The sequence below is a fragment of the Scardinius erythrophthalmus genome (genome assembly GCF_964197995.2).
Source record: "Scardinius erythrophthalmus genome assembly, chromosome: 5".
Taxonomy (NCBI): domain Eukaryota; kingdom Metazoa; phylum Chordata; class Actinopteri; order Cypriniformes; family Leuciscidae; genus Scardinius; species Scardinius erythrophthalmus.
In genome coordinates, this window is record NC_138225.1 from 23,870,424 (window position 1) to 23,896,168 (window position 25,745).

Genomic DNA, 25,745 nt, shown 5'->3' on the forward strand with positions numbered 1-25,745 from the left:
CTAACAACTTCCTATTGTGTATATACATACATGACAGAAAAAAATATTTTATTTGTATCAGTCATGAACATTTCCACTGCAGTGTCTCTTCCAAAACAGATGTATTGTGGTTAATGACAATAGTAAAAATTTTGGAATAGAATAATCGACTCATTTATCTTGATAAGCGTAATTTTATGGCTATCATTATGTCTCTGACTCCTACATTGCTGGTCAGAATTATTTGCCCTCTTGGTAAATATGATCAAAGATGGCTGTAAAAAAAAAAATCTGCATTGTTTATCCTTTTGATATATATATATATTTTTTTTTTAAATGCAAAAACCTTTTATTGAATTAAAAGAAATGAAAGTGGGGGGGAAATCACATTATGAAATAAATGTTTTTCTCCAAAACACATTGGGAACAATTATTGGCCCCCTTTTATTAAATAATTTTTGCAACCTCCTTTTTCCAAGATAACAGCTCTGAGTCTTCTCCTATAATGCCTGATGAGTTTGGAAAACACCTGACAAGAGATCAGAGACCATTCCTCCATACAGAATCTATCCAGATCATTCAGATTCCCATATCCATGTTGGTACTTCTTCTCTTCAGTTCAGCCCACTCATGGGGACTGGGATGGCCATTGCAGATGCTTGGTTTTGTGCTCAGTGACCCATTTTTGTTTTGATTCTGATGTTTGTTTTTGGGTCACTGTCCTGTTAGAAGATCCAAACATGGCCCATTATAAGATTTCTAGCAGAGGTTATCAGGTTTTGTTTTTTTTATCTCTTGGTATTTGATTGAATCCATGATGCCATGTATCTGAACAAGATGTCCAGGACCTTTGGCAGAAAATTAGGCCCACAGCATTAAAGATACAGCAGAGTATTTCATTTTACACATGGGGTACTTTTTTATCCCTGTATGAACCAAACCCATATTAAATCGACAATATGTAAGATTTTTGTAATAAAAATCCAAAATCACTTGCACAGTGTGATATATTTCTTGCAGTTGTGTACTTACAATATTCCAAAAGTTCCCAAAGATTTTTGATTTCAGAGAAATTCCAATTTTAAATAATGGCTTGTCCATGTACACCTGTCGCCTGTCAATGACGTAATATCCACGTTATCCCTGGTTTCCGCTCGTACTGCCATAGTAACCATGGCAAGACGTGGACAACTGCGTTACGTCTAGCAGCACGATCACACTGTTGTTGTTTCGTTCAAACATTATGGACCATGGCAAGCAGACTTTGGGACAAAAGGAGAACTAAAACGAGGATCAATATCAGCGTGGCGTTTTCAAGATGCCGAGAGCTCCACGTCCGTGACAAACTTCGACTTGACAGAGTACTTGCATGTACTTTATTAGACAGGTGAGCAAAATATACATAAAATGAATTATATAGCTCAACATGATGAAATGTATGGCACTGATATCTGTCTCTCATTAGGAATCGCGCCCTGCTTCATACCACAGTCCTGTTAAAAACAAGTCAAGTCAAGTCAACTTTATTTATATAGCACTTTTCACAATACAGATTGTATCAAAGCAGCTTACAAAAAACATCAATGTATTCACTCATCCATACAAAATAGATCCATCAGCATGACAAGTTCCATGATTCCAATTATGCGTCATCAACCTACGCCTTTGTTAGTGGCGAAAAAAACAAAACATATTGTAGCTTTAAGTGTTTGCTGCCAAAAAGCTTTTTTTTTTTTTGGTTTCATCTGTCCATAGAACGTTTGCAAAGTAACTGACACTACTGGAACTCCAAACGGGACGGGTTCTATGGTCAGACGAAAAAAAAAATTGCTTTTTTTGGCAGCAAACACTTAAGATAGGTTTGGTGCACACAGGGATAAAAAAGAACCCCATATGTAAAATGAAATACTCTGCTGTATCTTTAATGCTGTGGGCCTAATTTTCTGCCAGAGGTCCTGGACATCTTGTTCAGATACATGGCATCATGGATTCGATCAAATACCAAGAGATAAAAAATCCAAACCTGATAACCTTTGCTAAAAATCTTATAATGGGCCATGTTTGGATCTTCTAACAGGACAGTGATCCAAAAACAAACATCAAAACAAAAATGGGTCACTGAGCACAAAACCAAGCATCTGCAATGGCCATCCCAGTCCCCATACCTGAACCCTACAGAAAATGAGTGGGCTGAACTGAAGAGAAGAAGTGCCAACATGGATCTGGGAATCTGAAGGATCTGGATAGATTCTGTATGGAGGAATGGTCTCTGATCTCTTGTCAGGTGTTCTCCAAACTCATCAGGCATTATAGGAGAAGACTCAGAGCTGTTATTCAAAATTCAAAAGAAATACCCTGCTAAAAATGTTTAACAAAATCAATAAAAAATTAGAGAGCAAGTGTTATGAAACAATTTTTGTCAGATGATTTTTGTCATTTCCTGTTGTGTTCTCATTTTTCCAAAATATCTAAATTAGCTTTCTTACTGGCCCACACTCAACATAGCCATAATATTGGAAGTCTAACCAGACTGACCAAAACCCCTGAAAAGGTTTGTCTTCGTCTCCGTCCACTTCCAAACAAACATGCAGTTCTACTGAGATATGAACGCAACATGGAAAGACATCTAAATGCACCAAAAACAGGACGTAGGCCTAATGTCACAAGATGCCACCTTTTAAAAGGACAGAATGCTCAATCATACCTGTTTTTTCTTGTCATAGTCGTTGTATATTACAGGTGCTGTTTTGATTCCATTGCACATTTTCTTAACTCTTAGTGAGTTCTCAGCTGGAAAAAAATATCATCATATGTACGCACATACAACGAGTGCATTAAGCCCAGCACACAACACTGTTTTGGATGTTTAAGTTCTGTTGCAAAATATACATCATAATATATATATATATATATAGGTATAATATATATATTCTTTAGGTTTGCTGTTAAAACAATATGAACGCTAAGTAAACCATACTAAATGTATCATTTTCTTTTTTGGTCCGGACCAAAAGAACCGAACTGCAAAATGTGAACTCACCCTAGATTACTAAATCGATTGACAGCACTTGTTTCATCAGTGGCTGCAGTCTGTTTATTTTTTCCCTATAAAGGTATTGTTTTTTTAGTTAACTTTACCAGAGGCTGATATTGCCAAACGTTTTCTATTGATCCTAAACCTATAGGCCAAGCAGGCATATTAAATAACTACCACTAGCTATAACCTCATTTAGTAGTTGTGTAATTGAGAAATGAACATGTTATCAGTATTAACATACTAATATTGTAAGATTAATTACATTAAAAAAAGAGGCACACCCTGACACATGGTTGACCCATTCTGTCTCCTCTGCAAAACCATATTTCATAAGCTTTGATGCCAGCAGACAGCATCCTGCCTTTAATATAACATTTTATCCTAGTGTGTCCTACTGTGATTTGTGTTGGTAGAATTTAACTTTTCCACTCTTAAACCTCTCAGAAGAAAAAAATGAGAGAAAAGGAAGGAAGTTTGAACTTCAGATCAGATGACAGAGACAAGAGGCCCCCTGGGTTGTATTTCAATCTGAGAATAATTTGAGAGAAGAAAAAAGCTCAAAGAGGGGAAAACAGCACTCGGATCAACTGCAGTATGCTCTATGCAGTCATGTCTGCTATATTAAACGTATAAAATCTTATTTTTTACGTTTTTAATTTGGGACAATTTGATGACTAGCACTTGTTTTTAAGTAATGGTTTGTTTTGTTTGTTTATTTATTTATTTTTATAAACTACTATTCAGAAGTTTATATCTTTAAGATTTTTTTTAATAAATTAATAATTGTATTTAAAAGGATGCGTTAAATTAATCACTCAATTCAACGTCACTAAAGACTTTTACATTGTTACACAAATTTTAAATAAATGTTTTATATTTTTTTCCAAAAGAATATTAAGCCACACAACTGTTTTCAACATTGATAATAAAAAGAACATTTTCTTGAGCACCAAATCAGCATATTAGAATGATTTCTGAAGGATCATGTGACACTGAAGACTGCAGTAATGATACTGAAAATTCAGTTTTGCAATCACAGGTATAAATGACATTTTAAAATATATTAAAATAGACACTTAAAAAAAAATACATTTACCACATTAAATTTAATACATTTGTATACCAAATAAATGCAGCATTGGTGACCAACAACGTTTCTACAAAGTAAATTACAATGACCCATACCGAAAAACACAAATTTTGAAGCAGTTATGTTTATTTTTGAAAACGTATGTTTCTAGATACAGATTAGGGTGTTGTCACATGTATGTTCAGTTTCTGTCTTGTCTGTATTAGTTGTCATTGTCACTGTGGTTTCTAATTAGTTAAGTCTTGTGTCATGACTGAGTCATCGTGTGATAGGTGTGGGTGTGTGCAGTTCACGTTGTTAAACAAAAAGTCTAAGTATTGCCAAGTTATGTTTACCACAGGCTTTAGTTTACTTATAAATTGAAAACCACTATAAAACCCCATGGTGAAATCTCAAAGGAACCAGTGACAAATTAGACTTCCGGGTTCTGATGTCATCCCTGCACCGCTTTCTGCACTTATTCAGACATTGTTTAGGGAAAGGAGTCTGATGTTAAACCATTAATGTATGCAGGCTTTTCCTTTTTCATCATTATTAAACAATTTGGCTGGTAAGAAGGTGAAAACACACCTTGTAACCAGATACTTGATGGTTTTCTGCAAAGTAATGGATTACTTCAAAGGGGGATATTTGTTTTTTTTAGTCTGAAAGGCATTATTATATATGTTTTCCCACACCAACAAAATCCATGCTGAAGATGAAAGTTGTCTTGCGAATTCAAATTTAATTTGTTCAGTCATCCATTAAATTGGCATGCATGCTCTCTCTCTCTCTCTCTCTCTCTCTCTCTCTCTCTCTCTCTCTCTCTCTCTCTCTCTCTCTCTCTCTGGCTGAGAGCTGGGTTTTAAAATGGAACACCAACTTTGAATGAGAATGAGAGATAGAGCACATAAAACGAGTAGCACAGTGAACTTAAGCAATCAAATTAAAAAATGTTATTCAGTTTGAAATGAGGGACAAGCCTCTTCCTGATGCATTCTAATCATGAAGACCCTCCTGGCTACGACCCATATAAGAGGGGAGGAGACTTTAGATGGCAGGAGGATGGAGAGAGCACGTAGAAGGGTGATGCAAAACCGCAAGATGCGAAAACAGAAAATGCAATTGAGAATTGAATTGCCAGGGGTGGGGGTGAAAATTTTAAAGAAATGCTGTACAAAAAGTAGACAGTGTGACTCTAAACTCTTCAAAGAAGAAAAATAAATTAAAACAGACAAAAGATTGAGAACAGAGACACTATTTCTCAATTTTCACTTAAACGCTTTGTCCTTAGTCAGCAGTTTTTCTGAACTCATCAGCCAAACTGGTTGAAGCAAATGAAGACTAATTAAGTGCTTGCTGCCGTTTGTGCAAAGAACCACCAACAAACGATCTAATAATTAACCTCTCAAATAAGACTTCCATCCTGCCATGTAAGTAATATTTCAAAGAGCAGCTCACTCGAGACAATTAGCCATAGTTCAGCTGGGATGCTAGCCATAGTTCAGCCATAGTTCAGAGCGAAAAATTGAAGTTTTTTTTATTTAAGTTTTTTTTCATTACAATCTGCATTACTTTAAATGTCACTGCCATAGATAACTGGATCATTTGTGTTAGACCCTTTGAGATCTTTTAATGGAAATTTGAATGCTTGTTCAATAGGAAGTTATTTTTTAATCTGTCTCTCAGTTTTTCAAATTAACTTTATTTGTAGGCATATTCTGGTGCCATATTTACAGTTATGGATTAGACATTAATCCATATCCATATTCCATTTTTGGATTAGCCATTAATCAATGGATTAGCCATTAATCCATATCCATATTCCATATCCATAATACATATTCCATTAATGTCTTTTGATAGTTGCCTCATGGCATTTCATGTGCTTTTAATACTAACCCAGGGGACTTTTTTTCTTGACACAGGGTTTGAGCCTGTAAGCTGAGATGTGAAGTGGCAAAATGATTAATCATGGCAAATATGCAGTGAGAATAAGATGACAAAACAGTTACAATCCTGACTGAGGCACATAAACCGGCACATAAAGAAAGCAAAGCATCTCTTTGCTTTTCTGTTGGCTCATACAAGCCCACCTTTGATACCTGATCACTATCCTCAATTAATTAGTCATCAGCTTATTTAAATAAGCCAGTCTAGTTGTCAGTCACATTATCCTTCGGAAATCATTCTAATATGCTGATTTGCTGCTCAAGAAACATTTTTGATTATTATCAATGTTGAAATCAGTTGTGCTGCTTAATGTGAAACAGGGTTCTTGCGGATCCTTAAAAAGTCTTAAATTAGATTTTTTTTTTATTTAAGGTCATACAAAGTCTTAAAAAGTATTATTTTTTACTTATGAAAGGTCTTAAATTTTAGATGACACTTTGACTTAGACGTATCTAAATGGTTTCCAAATTAAAAATTTCTAATTAGCGTACGTATTCTTTTTTATTATTCTATCTTTGTGGATTTGCTTGTTCACATGGCAATTCGCGTCATTCGCGGCAGCATATTAGCCGCGTCTCTGTCTCCTGCACGTGAAAGGAGGAGAGAAGGAGAAGAAAGTTGGTAAATGTCAGTTCAATTGTAAGTTCATTCTGTGCTTAGGAGTGCGCAATATGTATTATCTATGATGATACTGTAATCATTGTTTTAACTGTACGAGGCACTGCTATGGAATGCCAAAGCTGTCAATATTAAAAATAAATAAATACATAAATAAATAAATATACAAATAAATGTAAAAAAGAAAAAATAAATAAATATATATATAAATAAATATACATAGAAAAGCAAAAAAAACGAAAATAAATAATTATTTATACATTTATTTCCTTATTTATGTATTTATTTATTTATTTCCATATTTATTTATTTATTTATTCGTTTATTTATTTATACATTTATTCATTTCTACATTTATTTATTTCTACATTTATTTATTTTACATTTATTTATTTCTACATTTATGTATTTCTACATTTATTTATTTCTTCATTTATTTCTTCCTACATTTCTTCCTGCGTAGGGTAATGAGGAGGGCGTGGTTTACCTCAGACATAGCAATCGAGCTCAGAGTAAGCGAAGGCGAAAGGTTGAGGCCACAGTGACACCCTGTGGCGAAATACAATAAGTATAGCTCACTGACGTTGATGCGGTCTGTGACTGCGAGGTATATGGTCAAAATCCTAAATCTTACTGTGTGACATGGATAGGCTACTCTTTATTCCGGACATGGCCGTTGAACATCGTTTGTCTGGATTTGTAAAATGTCCTGGGCAGGCCCAGCTGCAGGATGAAATGACTGAGGGGGCATGTGAAATTGTTAAGGGGGCTTAAATTTATACCATCAATGAACAATACACACACTGATAACTTGCTTAGTAAAAAAGATAAGCCAGCGTCATTTATTATGCATATATTAACCCTTTCACGCTTAATTTTAATATTCTAACTGACTCCCATAGTGAGTTTTTTCAAGGCGACTGTTATTTTAGAACGTTCCCCCTTAATGTTTCCATGGCGACGCGTCATATTTGTCACGTGACACACCGCAGCCACAATAACTCCAGAGAATGTCTAATAGGAAGAGAATTGGCACCATAGACATAATTATGTCTATGATTGGCACTCTCTGCTTATTTCCGGTTTCTGGACTGGCTGCAGTAACACGTCTCTGTCCATGCGGGGGCGCTCGCAGGCGAGTGCAGAATGAATGGTGGTCTATGGCGAAAAACCCTCAAAATCCACTTTTCTCAGGATATAATTTTTTGTCTAGTAATTTGAATGTTGTATTCGAAAGGAGATGCAAAGAAATTACACATTGCTGGATGTTAGATTTTTTAGAGTCACTTATTTGGTTTAAAAAGTCTTTTAAAATGTAAATGACGTCAGAATGCTGACGTCATTAGCATAATGCTAGCGTGTTATGGGCAACAACAACTCAACCTGTAAGAAATCGAAAAGAAATAAGTACTCGTTCATTCAACTTTCGACCTATAACCCATGTTGAACTTGCAAAATCTACAATAAAATCTGAGATTTCTCAAAGGCAATCAGGTGAAAGATGTCAAGTTATTCATAAAAGAGGTTCGTACAACGACGTACTCGGAGCTTGCCTTTATTCAACCACTCAGTACAGCACTCATCAGCCATTGAGCCTGAACATAATATCCGCTAAAACACCCCCCCATCATACGTCATCTCGCTCTTACTTCAAAATAAAAGCATTCCTCACACTATTATTCCATAATACCACATCTCCCTTTCTTTGAGAACAAAGGGTGGACTACCTTTGTCTCAGCAGGTCTTAAGGGGTTTATTCTGCCCTTTTGCTGGAAGACCTGTCCCTGATCTGTCCCTGTTTCAAACATGCAAAACAGAAATAAATAACTTACACATTACCATACTGTGAACCATTACATTAGCAAAACTTAAACTCTCAGGTTTCAGGTAAATGTAAACAGTAAAGCAGAACAATTTCACAATCACATTCAACTCTCTTCTTTTTTTTTTTTCTCTTTTTTTTTTTGAAAACACCAAGAAATCAATAAATCACAAATCAAGTCTCTGCGGCTTTCTAACCTCTCTCCCACACCTGGTCCGCACAGTCTCTGTAGTGGGACCCTCTCCACTGAGTGATGTTGTCACTGGTGGAGCTGGCTCTGGTGATGTTGTCACCGGTGCGTCTTCCCCCATCGGTGGCTCATCAACGTCAACTACCCCACTATTGGTCTGCAGTGGCACCAAGTGATGTCGGTTCCTCCTCAGTGTGCCCTGAGGCACCTGGATGATATAAGAGCGAGGGGTATTGTGTGTAGATAGCACTGTGCCCTGGACTCGTGCATCGGTGATCCACACATCCTCCCCAGGTACGAGTGGCTCCAGGTTTCTCGCGCCGTGTCTCTTGTTGAAGGATTTTGCGTCGTTCCCCCTCTTCTCCCTTTCTTTAACCTCCAGCGCGTAGTAATCAGGCAAAACTGGATTCAGCAGGGTTGGAAGGGCAGGAACTGTAGTGCGGAGGTGGCGCCCCATCAACAGCTCGGCTGGGCTATAGCCGTTCTGTAGAGGGCATGCTCTGTAGGCCAACAATGCAAGATATGGGTCTGACGCCTTTGTTAGCAGGTTTTTCACAGTTTGTACAGCGCGTTCCGCCTCCCCATTGCTCTGGGGAAACTTGGGGCTGCTGGTAATGTGCACAAAGCCATACTCTGCTGCAAAGGCTTTAAAGTGGCTACCAGAAAACTGGGGACCATTGTCACTTTTAAGAACTTCACAAATTCCATGACGAGAAAACATGGATTTCAGGTGCACCACCACATCTGCGGACCTTGTGGGTAACAGCAGCGCAATTTCCACATACCGTGAGAAATAATCTACTACTAGTAGATAGGTCTTGCCTTTCAGCATAAACAGGTCAGCTCCCAAAGTTTGCCAAGGCCTATCTGGCATCTCCGTTGGCATCAGCGGCTCTTTGACGTTCTTTCTCTCTTGAATGCAGGTTCTACATTTCAATATCATGTCATTCAACTGGCTGCTGAGTCCTGGCCACCACACCGTCTGTTTGGCCCGGCTCCTGCACTTTGTTACCCCCAGGTGTCCCTCATGTAGTCTCTGCAGCACATCACCTTGTAAGACGAATGGGATGACGAGCCTTGTGCCCCGCAGCAGCAGTCCATCATACACAGTCAACACTGCTCTATCAGGCCAGTAATGTCTCAGCTCCCCCTGCAGTTGGCTTTTGTCAGGCCAGCCGCCTGTACAGTACTCCATCAGTGCAGAGCATGTGCTGTCTTCCTTCAGATACTCGCGTAAGCTGCTCAGATAATCTCCACTGACAGGAATATTGCTAATGACGGAGTCTACATAGATGTTGGTATCCTCTATTAGGCTTGTATCTGTGCATGCTCTTGCGGTTCTTAGGGGGGCATGAGATAAGGTGTCGGCTGTCCACAGGCTTTTGCCAGGGACATGATTGACTGTATAGTTGTACCTCATGAGTCGCATCCTAAATCTTTGGATTCTTGGTGGGAGGTCATCCAGAGCCTTCCCGCCCAGCCGGTCAGGCACTTCCGGTCACTGGCGCGCTAACTCACTTTTCACCATAGCGGTTAATTAAACAAGTGTTCGTAAGAACTAACTCATCTTTACGGCTTCGAGGAAGACCGGGATTGTTTGTGCAGTTAGAGGTTGTCATAATAACTGGTACAAAATAAAGGTTTACTTGGAGCAGGAGTGTTTTAATCATCGAAATCATTGACATTTTAATTATCAGGCGCCCTACGACCAGAGACACACTGCGTGGCGTTTTACATGTCTTTGCACACCAGAAACGTGTCTGACGCGGCACTGCTAGGTGACATATGATAAGCCTCATTCATTGGTGATTAAATTCGACATAATGGGGAGAGAGTTGTGGAAGGCCTATACTTAATGTTAAACATAAATATATAGCAGCAAAGACAACGTCGGCAGTATTGACGGCAAAATAGGCTACAGAATATTTCGTTCTGTATTGACAGGTGCAATATTAGAACTTTTTTTCCATTGCATTTAGATCTGTATTTGTCAAAACCTAAACTTTCAAACATCAAAATGTCATTTATTAATATGTATTCATGTCAAAATGAAATACAAACATATTTTCCTATTCTATTTTGCCTGGAAACGCTTCCAAAACGCTTGCGTGTCGCGTGAAAAATAGGCGTCGATTCTATTTATAGCATGCACGCGTTTTCCGCGCCTGTGAGACGCGCGTCTTTTTTTACTGTCTATGGTTAACATATAACAGGTTAGAACGAAAATAAAGCCGAAATAAAAAAGGACACGCCACGCAGCCAGTGTGTCGCCGGCCTGGGTGGTTAAAAGCTTTACATTTGAAGAAACCATCGAAACGACCGTATGTTTGTTCTTTTCATTTCGTGAGCACCCACAGAAGACCACCCGATACCAGAAAAGTGGCTGGGCTATGAAGTCTCAATAAAAAACTACATGATAAAAACTCCAAGGAGAAACAAAATCATTATAGTAACCCCTGTATAAAATCTAGTGATCATGGCATAATGGCATGATCATGGCATTTATTTTGTATGATTTACAATTATTTATAGCCATCTACTTATTGCTATCCTATGCTTTGGTTGCATTCTGATGGCATTATTAATACATTTGACATGACAAAATACCTCCATAGATACATTAGTCCAGCGTTGGCTCGACTGTGTTTAGGGCGGTGCTGAAGGCGTCGGCTAAAATATTGGACTCTGCCAGCTAGATGCATGAGTGTTTTCAACCAGGTCCGGTACCCTAACTGAGTGAGGCGGGGCTTTAGTTCTTTGTAGTATTCATCTGCTACGCATGTGTAACATTTTTCTGTCAACTCTGCATAATCCTTCGCGATCGATATCGTTATTTAGCCCAGGGAAGTGAGGAAACGGAAGTGCCGCACAAAAACCGGATATTGGACCCATGTTTACTTCCGCGTTCGAAAATAAGGTGAATAGGACCAATCAAAAAGCTTAGAAATGTACACAAACGCTGATCATTTGTCAATGGGAAGCCCCGTTTCGACTGACCGGCACGCGATTGGTCCAGCCATTCTCCTGTCAGACTCGCAGCGCTCTGTGTAAACAAGCTAGCAGATCTCCTCAGAAAGATTAAATATTATTAATTTGAGAAATGTCGCTGTCAAAAGAGAGCAAAGTCGCCAAAAAGTCGCCAAAAGCGTTGAACTCACTGGAGGCTTCTAACCTAAGCTCTGCTGCTGGTCAGCAAGAGTGGCTAAGGCTAGTCAGTGATTTCTTTGGATCTGGAGACGTGTCATCCTCTGATGACAGCGACAGCGAAAGTGACAGCCCTGTGGTATTTATCGTGTATGGATGTGAGTGAGTGCAATTATTCTGTGAGTGTATTTATCTGCAAGGAGAATCCATTACAATGTGTTTGATTTATTGTAACCCAATATTTAACTGTTGGTATCTCCGTTATGAATATGTTACACTGTTATTGTCAACTAGCCTACACAAAGATATGATTGCATAGGCTAACATTATTTGTTCTGTTTCCTTGTCTCTCTGCCTCTCTCTCTCTCTCTCTCTCTCTCTCTCTCTCTCTCTCTCTCTCTCTCTCTCTCTCTCTCTCTCTCACACACACGCACGCACGCACGCACGCACACACACACACACACACACACACATACCCTCTCTCAGGGAAAACTGTAGCACCTCTGTTCAATCTTTCTGATTTTAGTAAATGTTTGTAAAAGTGCCGTTGAAATTATTTATTCAAATAAAAACTTTAAAATAATTTGAGCTTCAGCATGGCATAATAGCATATATTAATGTCTTTGGTCAAATTAAGCTGTACAATAAATAGTTCATCCCTTTAAATGCAATGGATTTTGAAAGATATCAACAAAAAACGGGCAAAAAACTTTAAAAGCGATTTTCTCAGGTTTTCAGTTGGAAAAAGAGGGCAGACGACCATATTTCAAATGTATATATCTTTACAACCATTCAAGGTATGACTTTGACTTGGATATCATTTGAAAGCTTATGGTTTCCTCTTTCCATTAATACCAAAATCTCAATTTTGAAATTTGGGTCACTGTGACTCATTTTGCTGGATCATGAACTACATCTCTCGTCTCGCACTATGTACGTCACAAGATCCGTTGCTCGTATGTGTGTATTCTGGCTCAAAACACTCAGGCACGACGGCGTAACGTTACGATTATAATGTAAGACTATAGAAAAAAATGACAGACGTTAGCTTCAGTAAAGTTAGCTTCATTCATTGAGAGAAAAGGTATGACGTCGCATATGCGCCTTCTGGGTTTGTAGTCTTTCTAATTACGTATTTTCACAGTCTTATACCTCAGCAGTTTTACATCAAGCTGCGACTTTCTTGACTTTAAAATGTATCTTTTAAATTGACAAACATCATATGTGTAAATCAGGGCACAATTCAAACGAGATCAAAATATTTGTTGTCTCTCGCCATTGACTACCATACAATATTTTTCCGAAATAAGGTCCCATGGTGGTCGACCGGAAGGGGAGGGACTTAGGCTCTCTATTCAAAATATTCACAAACTTGCTTACCATGTCATCAACTATCTGATATTCCGATTCTCAAAAATGTGTATGTGAGTGTGTTTGGTCATTTAAAAACCTTTATAACTAATCTTGATCTTGATCTAACAGTTACTATAACGAGATCTTTGCACCGCAGTTCAGAGAATCCTGTGGCTGTGAGTCATCATCAGTTTCTCCCGAAAAATAAATGCAAGAAAGTGGTCGGTGAACTGTGAGAAGAGTAAACTTTATAGTTACTTACTGTGTTTGTCTGATATAAATATCACACGTCGGAAAATTATATTTAAAATGCAATGGTCTCGTTTCAAAAGCATTGGTCAATATGCTTGCGTCGACTTCACTGTAGCCTATATGTGCCCTGCTTCCTTTCCGTGAGTTCTGACCGAAAAATGGAAAATATCAAGCGCTTCCGTTTCAGAGTCCCTGTTTCATGTTTGTTAGCCCAGGACATTTTACAAATCCAGACAAACGTTCAACGGCCATGTCTGGAATAAAGAGTAGCCTATCCATGTCACACAGTAAGATTTCGGATTTTGACCATATACCTCGCAGTCACAGACCGCATCAACGTCAGTGAGCTATACTTATTGTATTTCGCCACAGGGTGTCACTGTGGCCTCAACCTTTCGCCTTCGCTTACTCTGAGCTCGATTGCTATGTCTGAGGGAAACCACGCCCTCCTCATTACCCTACGCAGGAAGAAATGTAGGAAGAAATAAATGAATAAATAAATAAATGTAGAAATAAATAAATGTAGAAATACATAAATGTAAAAATAAATAAATGTATAAATAAATAAATGTATAAATTAATAAATGTAGAAATAAAACAAGAATAAATAAATAAATATGGAAATAAATAAATAAATACATAAATAAGGAAATAAATGTATAAATAATTATTTATTATCGTTTTTTTGCTTTTCTATGTATATTTATTTATATATATATTTATTTATTTTTTATTTTTTACATTTATTTGTATATTTATTTATGTATTTATTTATTTTTAATATTGACAGCTTTGGCATTCCATACACTGCGAGCTGACATCGCATTTGTCTCTCATGCTTTGCTATCACTGCGTGATGTGTGCAGTTATATGTAGCCTACTGTATATCCCCAAATTAGTTTTTTGTCTTATTTATATCATATTATGTAGCCTATTATATAATAGTGTGCCGTTTTCCTGTGCACACTTGCAAATGTGATATTTATTTTATACAACAGTTAAATTAACAATAAGTTAACATTGTGAGTTACTTTTTAGACACAATATTGTCAATATTGTTTGTTTTCCCTTTATTTCGCCGACAAGAATTTCAACCATAGCGAGTCTCAATGCAACAGACAGCGATGATTTTTTGACTGATCCGCGTTTTGAACGAATCATTTTAACGATTCAATGAACAATCACTTGCTTTTCCTGAATGAATCAGCCGTTTGAACAAATCGGTTGAATGAATGACTCCCTTAACTCACTTATTAAGAGAGTGACTTGCCGCCACCTACTGGCGGTTTTAGTTTCATATTTAAAGTACCCTTTAAAGGTGCTCTAAGCAATGTCACGCGTTTTTTAGGCTGAAACATTTTTTGTCACATGCAGCAAACATCTCCTCACTATCCGCTAGCTGCCTGTCCCCTGAACACACTGTAAAAAAAACGCGGTCTCTGTAGACAGCCCAGGCTCCACAAATGGCAACAAAACAAAACATAACAAACAGTGTTCCAGCCAATAACCGACGAGAATGATTTGGGGGTGGGGGTTGGGGGGTTAGTGCGCGTGCACATGAAGGGGGGTGTGGGGAGTGGAGGAGAGAGAAGCATGAAGAGGGAAGTTAGCTTGAGGAGAGATGTCCTAGACAACGACAACGACTAACGTTAGAATTATATTCTCTTAAATTTTGATATGGCCGACACACGGCCAAAGAGATGACGTTCCGATGAACAAATAGCAAAGAAGAGGGAAAAGCCTGTTTCAGGAAGCACGGAAGGGAGGGGGAGGGGACGGGATGAGGAGGAGGGAGGGTCGAGCTAGCCTCCGTTTTGTTTGACAATACTTCGAACGTCAACAAGAAGTGACGTCACCCAACATCGCTTAGAGCACCTTTAATTAAATTGTTAAAATTAGAAATAATTTCATATTTAAATACTGAATAAGAAAATAATTGCATAGCTTTATTTATGCAATTGTAAATGGAGTGTAAATACATAAATGCCAGTTCTGATGCCGCTTCTGTGTCTACTGCGCTACAAAGATGGATTTTGATTTAATGATTTAATTTGACTGGTAACAGTGGTATACTGTGTTATTATTCTAATAGAATTTAATTGGAATGTTAGAATTTGATATAAAAGGTGATGCATACCTCTAAATAAGTTAAAAAAAAAAAGTTCATATATAGGTGAAAATGCCCCTGGAAATCAAGGTGGCAAATATTGCCCCTTAATAAATAATGTTAATTTCTGTCACTGCTGTGAACAGACCACTGCATAGAATATGAAAAATATGATTATTTTCGTGAGTCAGCTGTTAACAACAGGCCTAAACCAGCCATGGTACCAGCACAAAAACACAATCAGTAAAATATAATCAATTATTATCAAGAAAACTTTGAAAATATCAAAGATATATTTTAAAACACTTTATACCCAAATGTAAAAAAAATTACTCTAATCAATGAACAGCACTAATAAAGCCCCAGTCTTACAGATCATTAACTAAAAAAAGTTGTTTTAGGGTTAAGTTAACCTTTAAACCGCGTTTCTTTTTTCACTGCAGTTTTAAGGAGAAAATACTCCGCAAAGGTGTTGCTGTTGACTTTTGAATTTGCACATGGGGTGTCTTAAAGCCCATTAAAAACATTTAATTAGGCCTACTTAGTCAACATGAACTAAAAATGAACAATAGGCTACTTCTAGCACTTCTAATCCTATTTAATCTCTTTATTAAAATCAAATGAGAATAGGACTGAACAATACGTCTACAGCATTTATTAATGTCAGTTAATGTTAATTAACATTTACTAGTAGACCTACATATTTAAAAACAAAAAATGTATTTGTTAACATTAATGCACTGTGAACTAACATGAACAAACAATGAACAGTGGGATTTTTATTAACTAACATTAACAAAGATTAATAAATACTGTAAAAAAAAATTTGCTCATTGTTAGTTCATGTTAGTTAATGTTAAAGGAACACTCCACGTTTTTTGAAATAGGGCTTATTCACCTTCTTTCCTACATTTAGAAAGGTGGGCAAATGCATTTTTGTCTCAGTGCATGCATTGTTTTAGTTTGACAGAGTCGGCGCTAGCTTAGCTTAATGAATGCAATCCTTTGTTGCCAGCTAGCATGTCCTGAGTAAAAGTGATTAAAAAAAAACTAATAAAACACCTAATTACTTCTTGTGGCCTGCATATTCACAACGAGTACAAATAGCGATGCAGATTAACACTAGGCGATTTCCTAGGCAGATATTGACTTGGGACTATATTAGGGGGAAGCACAGGCGAAGCACTGCTACTTGGGCACAGAGATATCACGCATCACATGAAATGTGAATATGTGGTATAATATGTGAATGTGAATACAGGTATAATATGGGTCGATCTATACATGCGTCATGTTTAAAATAATCACTTACTCTGTGGACAGATGTCCATTTGGTCCATTCGGCCTGGGGCGTTTTCTCCAGTTCACTTTATCACACCGGGAAAAAAAATCGAGTACTGCAGGATGGATCAATGCCGTGAAATCCTCGGTAGCTGTGACACAACTGCGGGCACGCTCATCTTGATCTGACGCATTGAGCCTGGTCATCGATGGCAGTAACTTGTCCCATTCGCCACAGCACAGACACTCTATTTCAGTCGGCATAGATTGGCATATTCCCCCACATTCACACCACCAGTTCGTGTTGGCTCACATCCTCAGGCTGTTGAGCGATCGCAACCTCCTCCTACTGTCGTTCTATTTCCAAAGCACGCAAAACTCATCTTTTTAAAACTCTGGTTCATAGAGGTATGGTTCTGGATCTTGACTGTCTGAGAAGTCACCCTTGTCGTCTCTCACAAAATCACCCATGTTCATCGCCATTCATGTACTGTAGGAAAAATAGCCAGCTACTATTCACGCCGGTATGTTGACGGAAGTTGTGGGATTTCATGTGTTGCGTGATATCTCTGCGCCCAAGTAGCAGTGCTTCGCCTGTGCTTCCCCCTAATATAGTCCCAAGTCAATATCTGCCTAGGAAATCGCCTAGTGTTAATCTGCATCGCTATTTGTACTCGTTGTGAATACGCAGGCCACAAGCGTTTTTTTTTTTTTTTTTTTTTTAACACATTTACTCAGGACATGCTAGCTGGCAACAAAGGATTCCATTCATTAAGCTAAGCTAAGCTAGCGCCGACCCTGTCAAAATAAAACAATGCATGCACTGAGACAAAAATGCATTTGCCCACCTATCTAAATGTAGGAAAGAAGGTGAATAAGCCCTATTTCAAAAAACGGTGGAGTGTTCCTTTAACAAATAAAACCTTATTGTAAAGTGTTACCAGTCGATTTTGAATTATTTATTACTTCAGTTTTAATACTTTTAATATGGTATTAAGTATTGAATGAGTTTATACAATATGTATATTTGGTAACACTTTACAGTGTCCTTGTTCCATGTTACATGTAGTATGCCCTACATACAACTGACCCTAAACCAAAACCAAACAATATAACAAATAATCCTAACCCTATAGTAAGTACATGCAGTTAATTATTATTACTTAGTACTTAAATGTATAATTACACTGCAACTTAAAATAAAGTCTAACCGTATATTTTATATTACATTTTATTATATTATATTTTTTATAATTTTTTATGCATTATATATTTAAATATTTTGTACATCTTGGAGTTTGTTGTAGTGTGTGATAGAATTGCCAGCACTGTAAGGGATAAATGCAGTGGTGCCAGTCATTTGCTAAAAGAAGACATCTTAGAAGGCAGCATAATTAAGTTGCCTACCTTTTGGCACAGCTTTCACGTCGGCAGCGCATCCACGATGACTTAAAATACTGCCTATAGGTAACTCATTAGATTGTAGAACACAGCTTGTATCTCTCTCTCTATAGCTTCCTCTCACTCTGTAGTATTGGAGCTGTTATTGTTTATGATTCATTGCACATTGTTTCGCCCCCAAAATAAGATCTTTTCTACATGATGCACAAGAGTTGCAAAAACAAAAACAAGAGAGGCACAGGAGAGAGAGAGAGAGTTGAAAAAGTAAAGTAGGCATTAAAAAACTGTGGAGAGCTAAGGATGGGTGAGAGAAAAGAGAGACACTCTGAGGGGAAGATAGAGAATATTGTACACAGAGAAGTGGAAGCAGAAGAACAGAGCGATATGTAGGATATAGTAAAAACAGACGCAGAGTCAGATGAGCATCGTTAGAAAGACAAAGAGACATGGAGGGGTTATTTGTTTCTTTCTTTTGTTTACTCAACTGCTCTAAAAAGGAATAAACTTTACCATCCCTCCGAGAGGCAGGGACGTGCTGGCCAGCTCCTCTCCTTTTTTATCTTGTTCCCCCAGAATGAAAGATGTGTGCTCTCACCTACACGCGCCAGGCTGTCACACTGGGCTCAAAACCCATTAACACGGACAGAACAGGGGTCAACAAGCCAGCCACTGATAAGGATGACCAAACTCTATTGCTTTCACACTAACACACATGATCAAGCCAAAACACACACTTGACCAGACACACAGCTGCACACATACACAATAAAAATGAGGAAGGCTCTATTTCTTTCTCATTCTTTATGCTTTGGTCTGTATCACATACACATGAATACACAGAGGTGCTAGCTTTGTTTTCCTTGAAGTTCACTTCAACACAAGAATTATGAAAAATGTTATGGTATCTAATTGTACTCTATTTTCCATGACCTCAGAACAACCTCTCACCTTAACTACATCTGTTTTTGAACTTACTTCTAAACTGTTAATAAAGTGCAGTCTGAAATTTAACACCTTTACTGAATTAAAGCTGATATATGATTTATGGTTTTAATCTAAAGATTATTCTAAAGATTCTGAGCTCAATCATAATTATTTTGTTTTATACAACCCGTAGTTTTAAGCAATAAGTTGTCAACCTAATATGTGAAGTAAATATTCTTTAAATAATGTTTTAATTTATTTTAATGCATTGATACATTTGGTGCGCAAGAAACATTTCTGATTAGTAATGTTGAAAAAAGTTGTGCTTTTGCTGCTTAATAATTTTTGTGGAAACCATTACGTACTTTTCAGGATTCTTTAAACTAAGTATAGAGAATTCAAAAGAACAGCATTTATTTGAAATGGAAAAGTAAAATTCCAACGCTATCTCACGACCAATTCGTACGAATTCGTGCGAGTGATAAAAAGGTGGCTAATTCGTACGAATTCGTACCACCTCACTCATACGACCTCACTCATACGAATTTGTACGATTTGTCTAAACCCACGGTTGGGCAATTCGTAAAATATGTACGATTTAGCAAAAATCAAACTAATTCGTACGAGTGAGGTCGTATGAATTCGTACGAATTAGCCACCTGGTAGAATTCGTATGAATTGCCGTGAGATCAGGCTGAAAATTCTCTACTGTCACTTTTGTTCAGTTTAATGCATTTTCTCTCTCATTTTACTTTCCTCTCTCTTCCTCTCTGTAGGACTGGGTGACGGCTACAGATATTCTCATCTCTCTGGACAGATTAAACACTTTTGGAGACGAGTTCTTCAAAGATTCCAAAGTGCTTCGCTCATATTTTTATGCCATATCTGATTTCTCCGTGGGGGGCAGGTGAATAAACACAACCAATGTTGCATGTGTTTTAGCTGCCACCGATGTTTCATTGGCAGATGTTTACTGACCAAGAGAAATTAGAGAAAGGGAGCAAATGGCTGAAAATGGCAAGTGAGTGATGTAATACCAAGAGGAAATGTGCTACATTAAGAGAGAGAGAGTTTTTCCAGCCATTTGATCTGTGTTCTACATCTTAAGTGTATAAGTAGTATAAACAGGATGTGGAAGAGACAGTGTTTGTGTATTTGTGTGTTTTTTCGCCATCTGTATATAGTTTGTGCATGTCGGCTTTTGTTTTTTCAATTATCAGCTCATATTGTATATCAAAGTGTCTATTTGCCTTTTCTCTGATTATTTGGTGTTTTTTTTTTCTTCATAATAAAGTGCACAAATGTTAATGCTAGTTATCAGTGCAAGTTGGTGAAAATACACAACACTTGCTAAGCTGTAATTTCTGCCAAACAAATGGCAAACGTTGTGGTCAGAATGTGATTTACTACTTAGTATTTTTGACATATTGATCAACTCTGCCAATTCATATTCTCTGTTAAGGTCCCTGTAGCATATCAAATTTTGCTTTGTGTTTTGATGTAATTTGGTTTTAAATTCAACCATCTGGCTCATTTGTAAATCTTGTCTCAGAGTGCCACATCCTGAGCTTATTTTTTTCAGCAAAGTGATTTTTTTTATGAGTGTCCACAGAAAACAAAGCCTTGAAAGAATGCTAATAATGCGCTCTCAACTGTCTTGCAGATGCAAGTGTAACGGCCATGCCAGTGACTGCATAACCAATAAGGAGGGAGGTTTGGTGTGTGCTTGTAAGCACAACACTGCAGGGGTCGACTGTCAGCACTGTGCTCTCTTCTACCAGGACCGGCCATGGGCACGGGCCACCGCTGATTCAGCCAACCAGTGTGTGAGTGAGTACGGCCTGATTATTTGTCTTTTTGGAGTAGATCCATCACAAACCTGAAAATCCTACACTAAGATGTGATGTATAATATATATACTGTATATGTGTATATATCCATGATCTGCTATATGGCCTAAAACCACATATATATATATATATATATATATATATATATATATATATATATATATATATATATATATATACACACACATACAGACTCTTATTTTGATATTCCGTTCAGTTTTGGTTACTGATTATCTCCTCGTTTATGGTTACGTATGATTATCAACTGTCAGTCATTTGGTTCGTCTTGTATTTAAACTCCCTGTTTTGTTCAGTCCCTTTTAAATGAATGGATCTTGTAATGTGTATTTCTCCTGTGTTTATGATTAAAGTAAAAAAATAATATATATTCCTATTTTCATGTTCTGCTACACAACTATATATATACTGTATCAAAACATTTATTCTACACATTGTTTCTTTTTATGATCTTATAAAAAGCTTGAAGTTAATCCTGCAAGTTTCATCACCTGGTTAATTAATTTAGTGACACTGTAATCCATTGAGATTTTAATCAAGAAAAAGTGCTTTTGGCCCCAAGTAAATTATACATTACATTATCCATTTTAACAATGTTTTTCATTTGACTAATTAATAATAAATGGTTTTCATCGGTTTTCTCAGTTTCAAACTAACATGTAAATTTAAATCAATCAAGAAACTGAAGTTTTAGCTGAGGGCCCATCTGTGCGTTGTCTTTAAAGTAGCCTATCTGAGAAATTTAGCATCTATTTAAGTCTCCACATCAGCATCATATTTTTAAATGTTTTAAAGCTCATTAAACATGAAATTTAGTTAGAGCTAACAGAGTTTTACCTTCTCAAATCAATGTTCAAATGAAGTTGTTTAAAAAGTTAATTTGTTGCGTTTTGAACATTGGTTGTGATTGAATTTTTTTCACTTTACTCAGTGTGTGTTTTTATTGCTGTTTGGGCCCGAAAAACAAGATTTGAACTTTTTTTACACATATTTTACAAATGTATTTTCAGATGTCCAATTGAGTGGGCAGTATGCGTTTTTGTTTTTAACTGAAGCAACATTGTATTAAACATAATACAGTAATCGCAGTAATACTGAATAAAATTATATAAATCATGTGAAAACTATCAAATATATACCAAAAAAAAACAGCTTCAATCATTGCAAACGCAATTGAGTTTGGTCCTGTTTGACCAGCAGACAGAGAAGAACCTAGCCTGGTTAAAACCAGACCCTTCTCAGTTGAAACTGAGTGTAGGGTCTGGAGAAGCTATGTAGACAAATCATTTCCAAAGGGGCGTCACCAACCGACGTAGCTCATTGACAGGTGATCTGACCAATCTTATACTTCGCCATCCGCCATTTTGTCCGACAAAGCAGTCAGGAGAGTAGATTAACAGGAGGATTTGAACTTGAAAAACGGAGTGTACTGACGCCTTTCCGTGGTTAAAACAACATTCCTTCTTATGTTTGTTCATGTTTATTTGAGGCTATAAATTAACTAGAAGGAAGAGATGATCGGTTCACAAGAACAGCTTTAACTGATGCTCTACAGCGATCTGTCACGGCACATTAAAGAGCAACAAAACGGTATTTATTGTTTAAATTTCTTTTAAAATATTACCAAATTTGAAAGATGAGACTTTGTTTAATATGTTTAATATCAAACGTAACCGAAAAGTAGCCTGCTCTGTCCTGTCTGCCAGCGTGTTGTCAGTCTCCTCTCTGCTCCGCAATGTATTTTTCACTGCGTGAGAACTCCTTCAGCGTCGCTGCGCTGTCGTCATCATGTAAATCCCTCCCCAAACGTTTCTGATTGGTGCCGCGATTTCGGCGGCACAGAAATGAGTTTGAATGGGCTCTTCTCCAGACTATCCTGGAGAGAGAATTAAAATTCGCCGGAAGTAGTCTGGGTTTTCCCAGGCTAAGAAGAACCTATAGTTTGAAGAAAACCAAAAATCCACATACAAAGCTCATTCCTCTGCAAACCTCTGTTGAATGTGCGCCACCTTCGAGTCCTCAGATGGCATTGCATGAGAAACTGTTATACTGTGTTAAAAATAGCCACATGGGCTCAGAAGTAGGCCTACTTTGGAAAACCCTTGTCACTTAACATAGTCTGCTACACAGGGAAAAAAGGACAGTTGAGCAGCTGTCTTGTGTATTGCGAGATTGGGCAAAAATTCCACCTGCAAAACTGCAACTATTGCTATCCTCAATTCCCAAACAGTTAAAAAGTGTAATTAAAAGCAAAGGTGATGTGACAAACATGCCTCTGTTCCAACTTTTTTGGAGTGTGTTGCAGCCATCAAAATACAAATTGGTTTATATTTACAAAATACAATTAAGTTGGTCAGTGAAAACATTGGAAAACCTTTCTTTGTGCTTTTGTAACTTTGTCACACACACAAAAGAGTTAACAAAACACATTCTTGATTTTATTGCATTTTACAAAATGTCCTTTTCTGGAAATGGGGTTGTAGATGCTCACACCAGTCAGTAATTCAATGAAACAACGCATCGGTTAGCCTTTTAGCACAGTAACTAAGAAAGTTTCATTTGTGTAATGTGTTGTATGTTCGTGTGCTGTCATGCGTCTCTGGTAAATACTTTAGGGGAATGCTGTAATTGGCAATTCTGACAAGCCCATAAGCCGAAAAAAGCCATGTTAATTATTTTCATTCTGTATTCCACTAAGCTCCACGTTCCTTTAATTAACTTTCAGTGGTCAACAGATGGGTTTCTGTTGGTAACTGTCGTCCCTTCCCATCAAAGTGAATTTAATGAATAAACAAGTTTTTGGTTTCAAAAGCAGCACTATCTGTTGGTGAGGAGGTGGAATCAACTGCAGATGCATTCCATGCATGGTTGCTTTACAAAGTTCTTCATCACATACTGTGGCAAGTTTATCATTTGTATGGCAGACTCGCAGAGCTTCCACCATATGCCTCTCTCGTAATGCTTCAAACAGATACGTTAATTGACTAAGGACGTCTTTTTTACCCTCTAGTTTGAAAGTGGAGAGAAACCATGAGATAAAAGATGAAAATCTAGCTTGCAGCAAAAAAATACTTGTTTGCTCTCAGCCATTTTTGATGGTTTGTTACCACAGCTTCTGCAATATAAATGGTTTGTTAAATTGCTATTCTTTGCATGACTGCATCCATCAAAAAATTTGAAGAGTAATTAGGACAACCTAGAAATATTTATTCATCACATCCACACATCTCTTTAACAAGCATATTTACTAAAATATTTATAAGTACAATACATGTTGCAACTACATGAAACCCGCCACTTTTTAACTGACCAGAAAATATCTTTTTTTCTTTCGCAGTTCTTTTGTTTTGGCTGGGTGTTGCTGTCATTGAACACAATCATTTTACAGTAATACATTTTATTTAAAGGTGAAGATGTTTTCAAACAGGTTTCCTGAACACTTCATGTTCAACAAATGCGTGGTCCTGCCCCACGTTCACGTTGTTGGTTAAATCAATAAGTACGTTGCACAGTTATAATGGAGCTCCAGCAGGTTTTTGGTAGTTGATCTACAGTCTACAGTCTTCAGTCTTCTATATATGTATGACACAATGTGTAATCGAGTATTTTAAGTATTAAATAAACATTGCATGTCATCTTTCTTTTGAATCATGCGCTTAATGCAGAGGCCAATTTTAGTCCAATAAACAAGTTTACATGATGGACGAAGCCGAGCTACGATCACTTTTATCTAGATCTGTTAGTCCCAAAAACACCTGCATTTACATTAATGCATTTTTTAAACAAAAAATCAAATTGCTGTTTTATTTAAATTAAAATCAACATTTCATGAATTTCATTCACAAGTCATGTATTGTACGTGCAACTTAATGTTGCTGTGTTTGGCCAGGTTTTCAAAAAAACAGTGTTTCAGTGCCTGAGCCATGGACACTACCGTTCAAAAGTTTAAGGTCGGTACCAAATTTATGCTCACCAAAGCTGGAAATATAGTAAAAACTGTTGTGAAATATTTTGACAATTTAAAACAACTCTTTTATATTTTACAATGTCATTTATTCCTGTAACGGCAAAGCTGAATTTTCACCATCATTACACCAGACTTCAGATCCTTCAGAAATCATTCTAATATGCTGATCTTATTATTATCATGGTTGAACATAGTTGCGCTGCTTAATATATATATATATATTTTTATGTTTCTTTGAAAAATAGAAGAAGAAGAAGAAAAACAGCATTTATTTGAAGTAGAAACTGATTTGAAATAGAATATTTTGAATGGTAGTGAACATTTTGGTGAAATGCAAAAAATGCTTTCTTATAGTTGTCTGTCGTAGAAAGTATTTTAATGTCAAAAAATAAAATTGTACATTTCCTTTAATAAGCATTTCTCCCTATCTGTTGTAGGCCCTATGTCTCTTCTAGTATAATGGTCTGTAATCCTTTCTTCAGTGGCAACTCAAGAAACTGTATCCCATTAGAGAGTGATAATGTGATGGTTATTGCAGAGTCAATAGACTGACGAAACTGTAATAAAACGAGTCATGTCCCACAAGACAGAAGGGGCCTGTGGCAAGGGAGCTTATTAGGGTGTGTGTGTGTGTGTGTGTGTGTGTGTGTGTGTGTGTGTGTGTGTGTGTGTGTGTGTGTGTGTGTGTGTGTGTGTGTGGCCTAATGAAACTGAACATGCTGGTTTAAATGAATGTCCATTGCTATTTCTAAGCAGTTTGGTCTTTTTGTATCTTTTGTT

General features: G+C 37.2%; 1 protein-coding gene across 2 annotated transcripts in view; it reads left to right on the forward strand.

Moving 5' to 3' along the window:
* lamc3 (laminin, gamma 3) overlaps window positions 1–25,745 on the forward strand; it is a 95,361-nt gene that overhangs the window by 15,883 nt on the left and 53,733 nt on the right. For both annotated transcript variants that reach the window (XM_081366979.1, XM_081366980.1), the window contains 2 exons: window positions 19,907–20,037; window positions 20,794–20,960. In XM_081366979.1, the coding sequence (XP_081223105.1) occupies window positions 19,907–20,037; window positions 20,794–20,960 (298 nt within the window). The remainder of the gene's footprint in view (window positions 1–19,906; window positions 20,038–20,793; window positions 20,961–25,745) is intronic.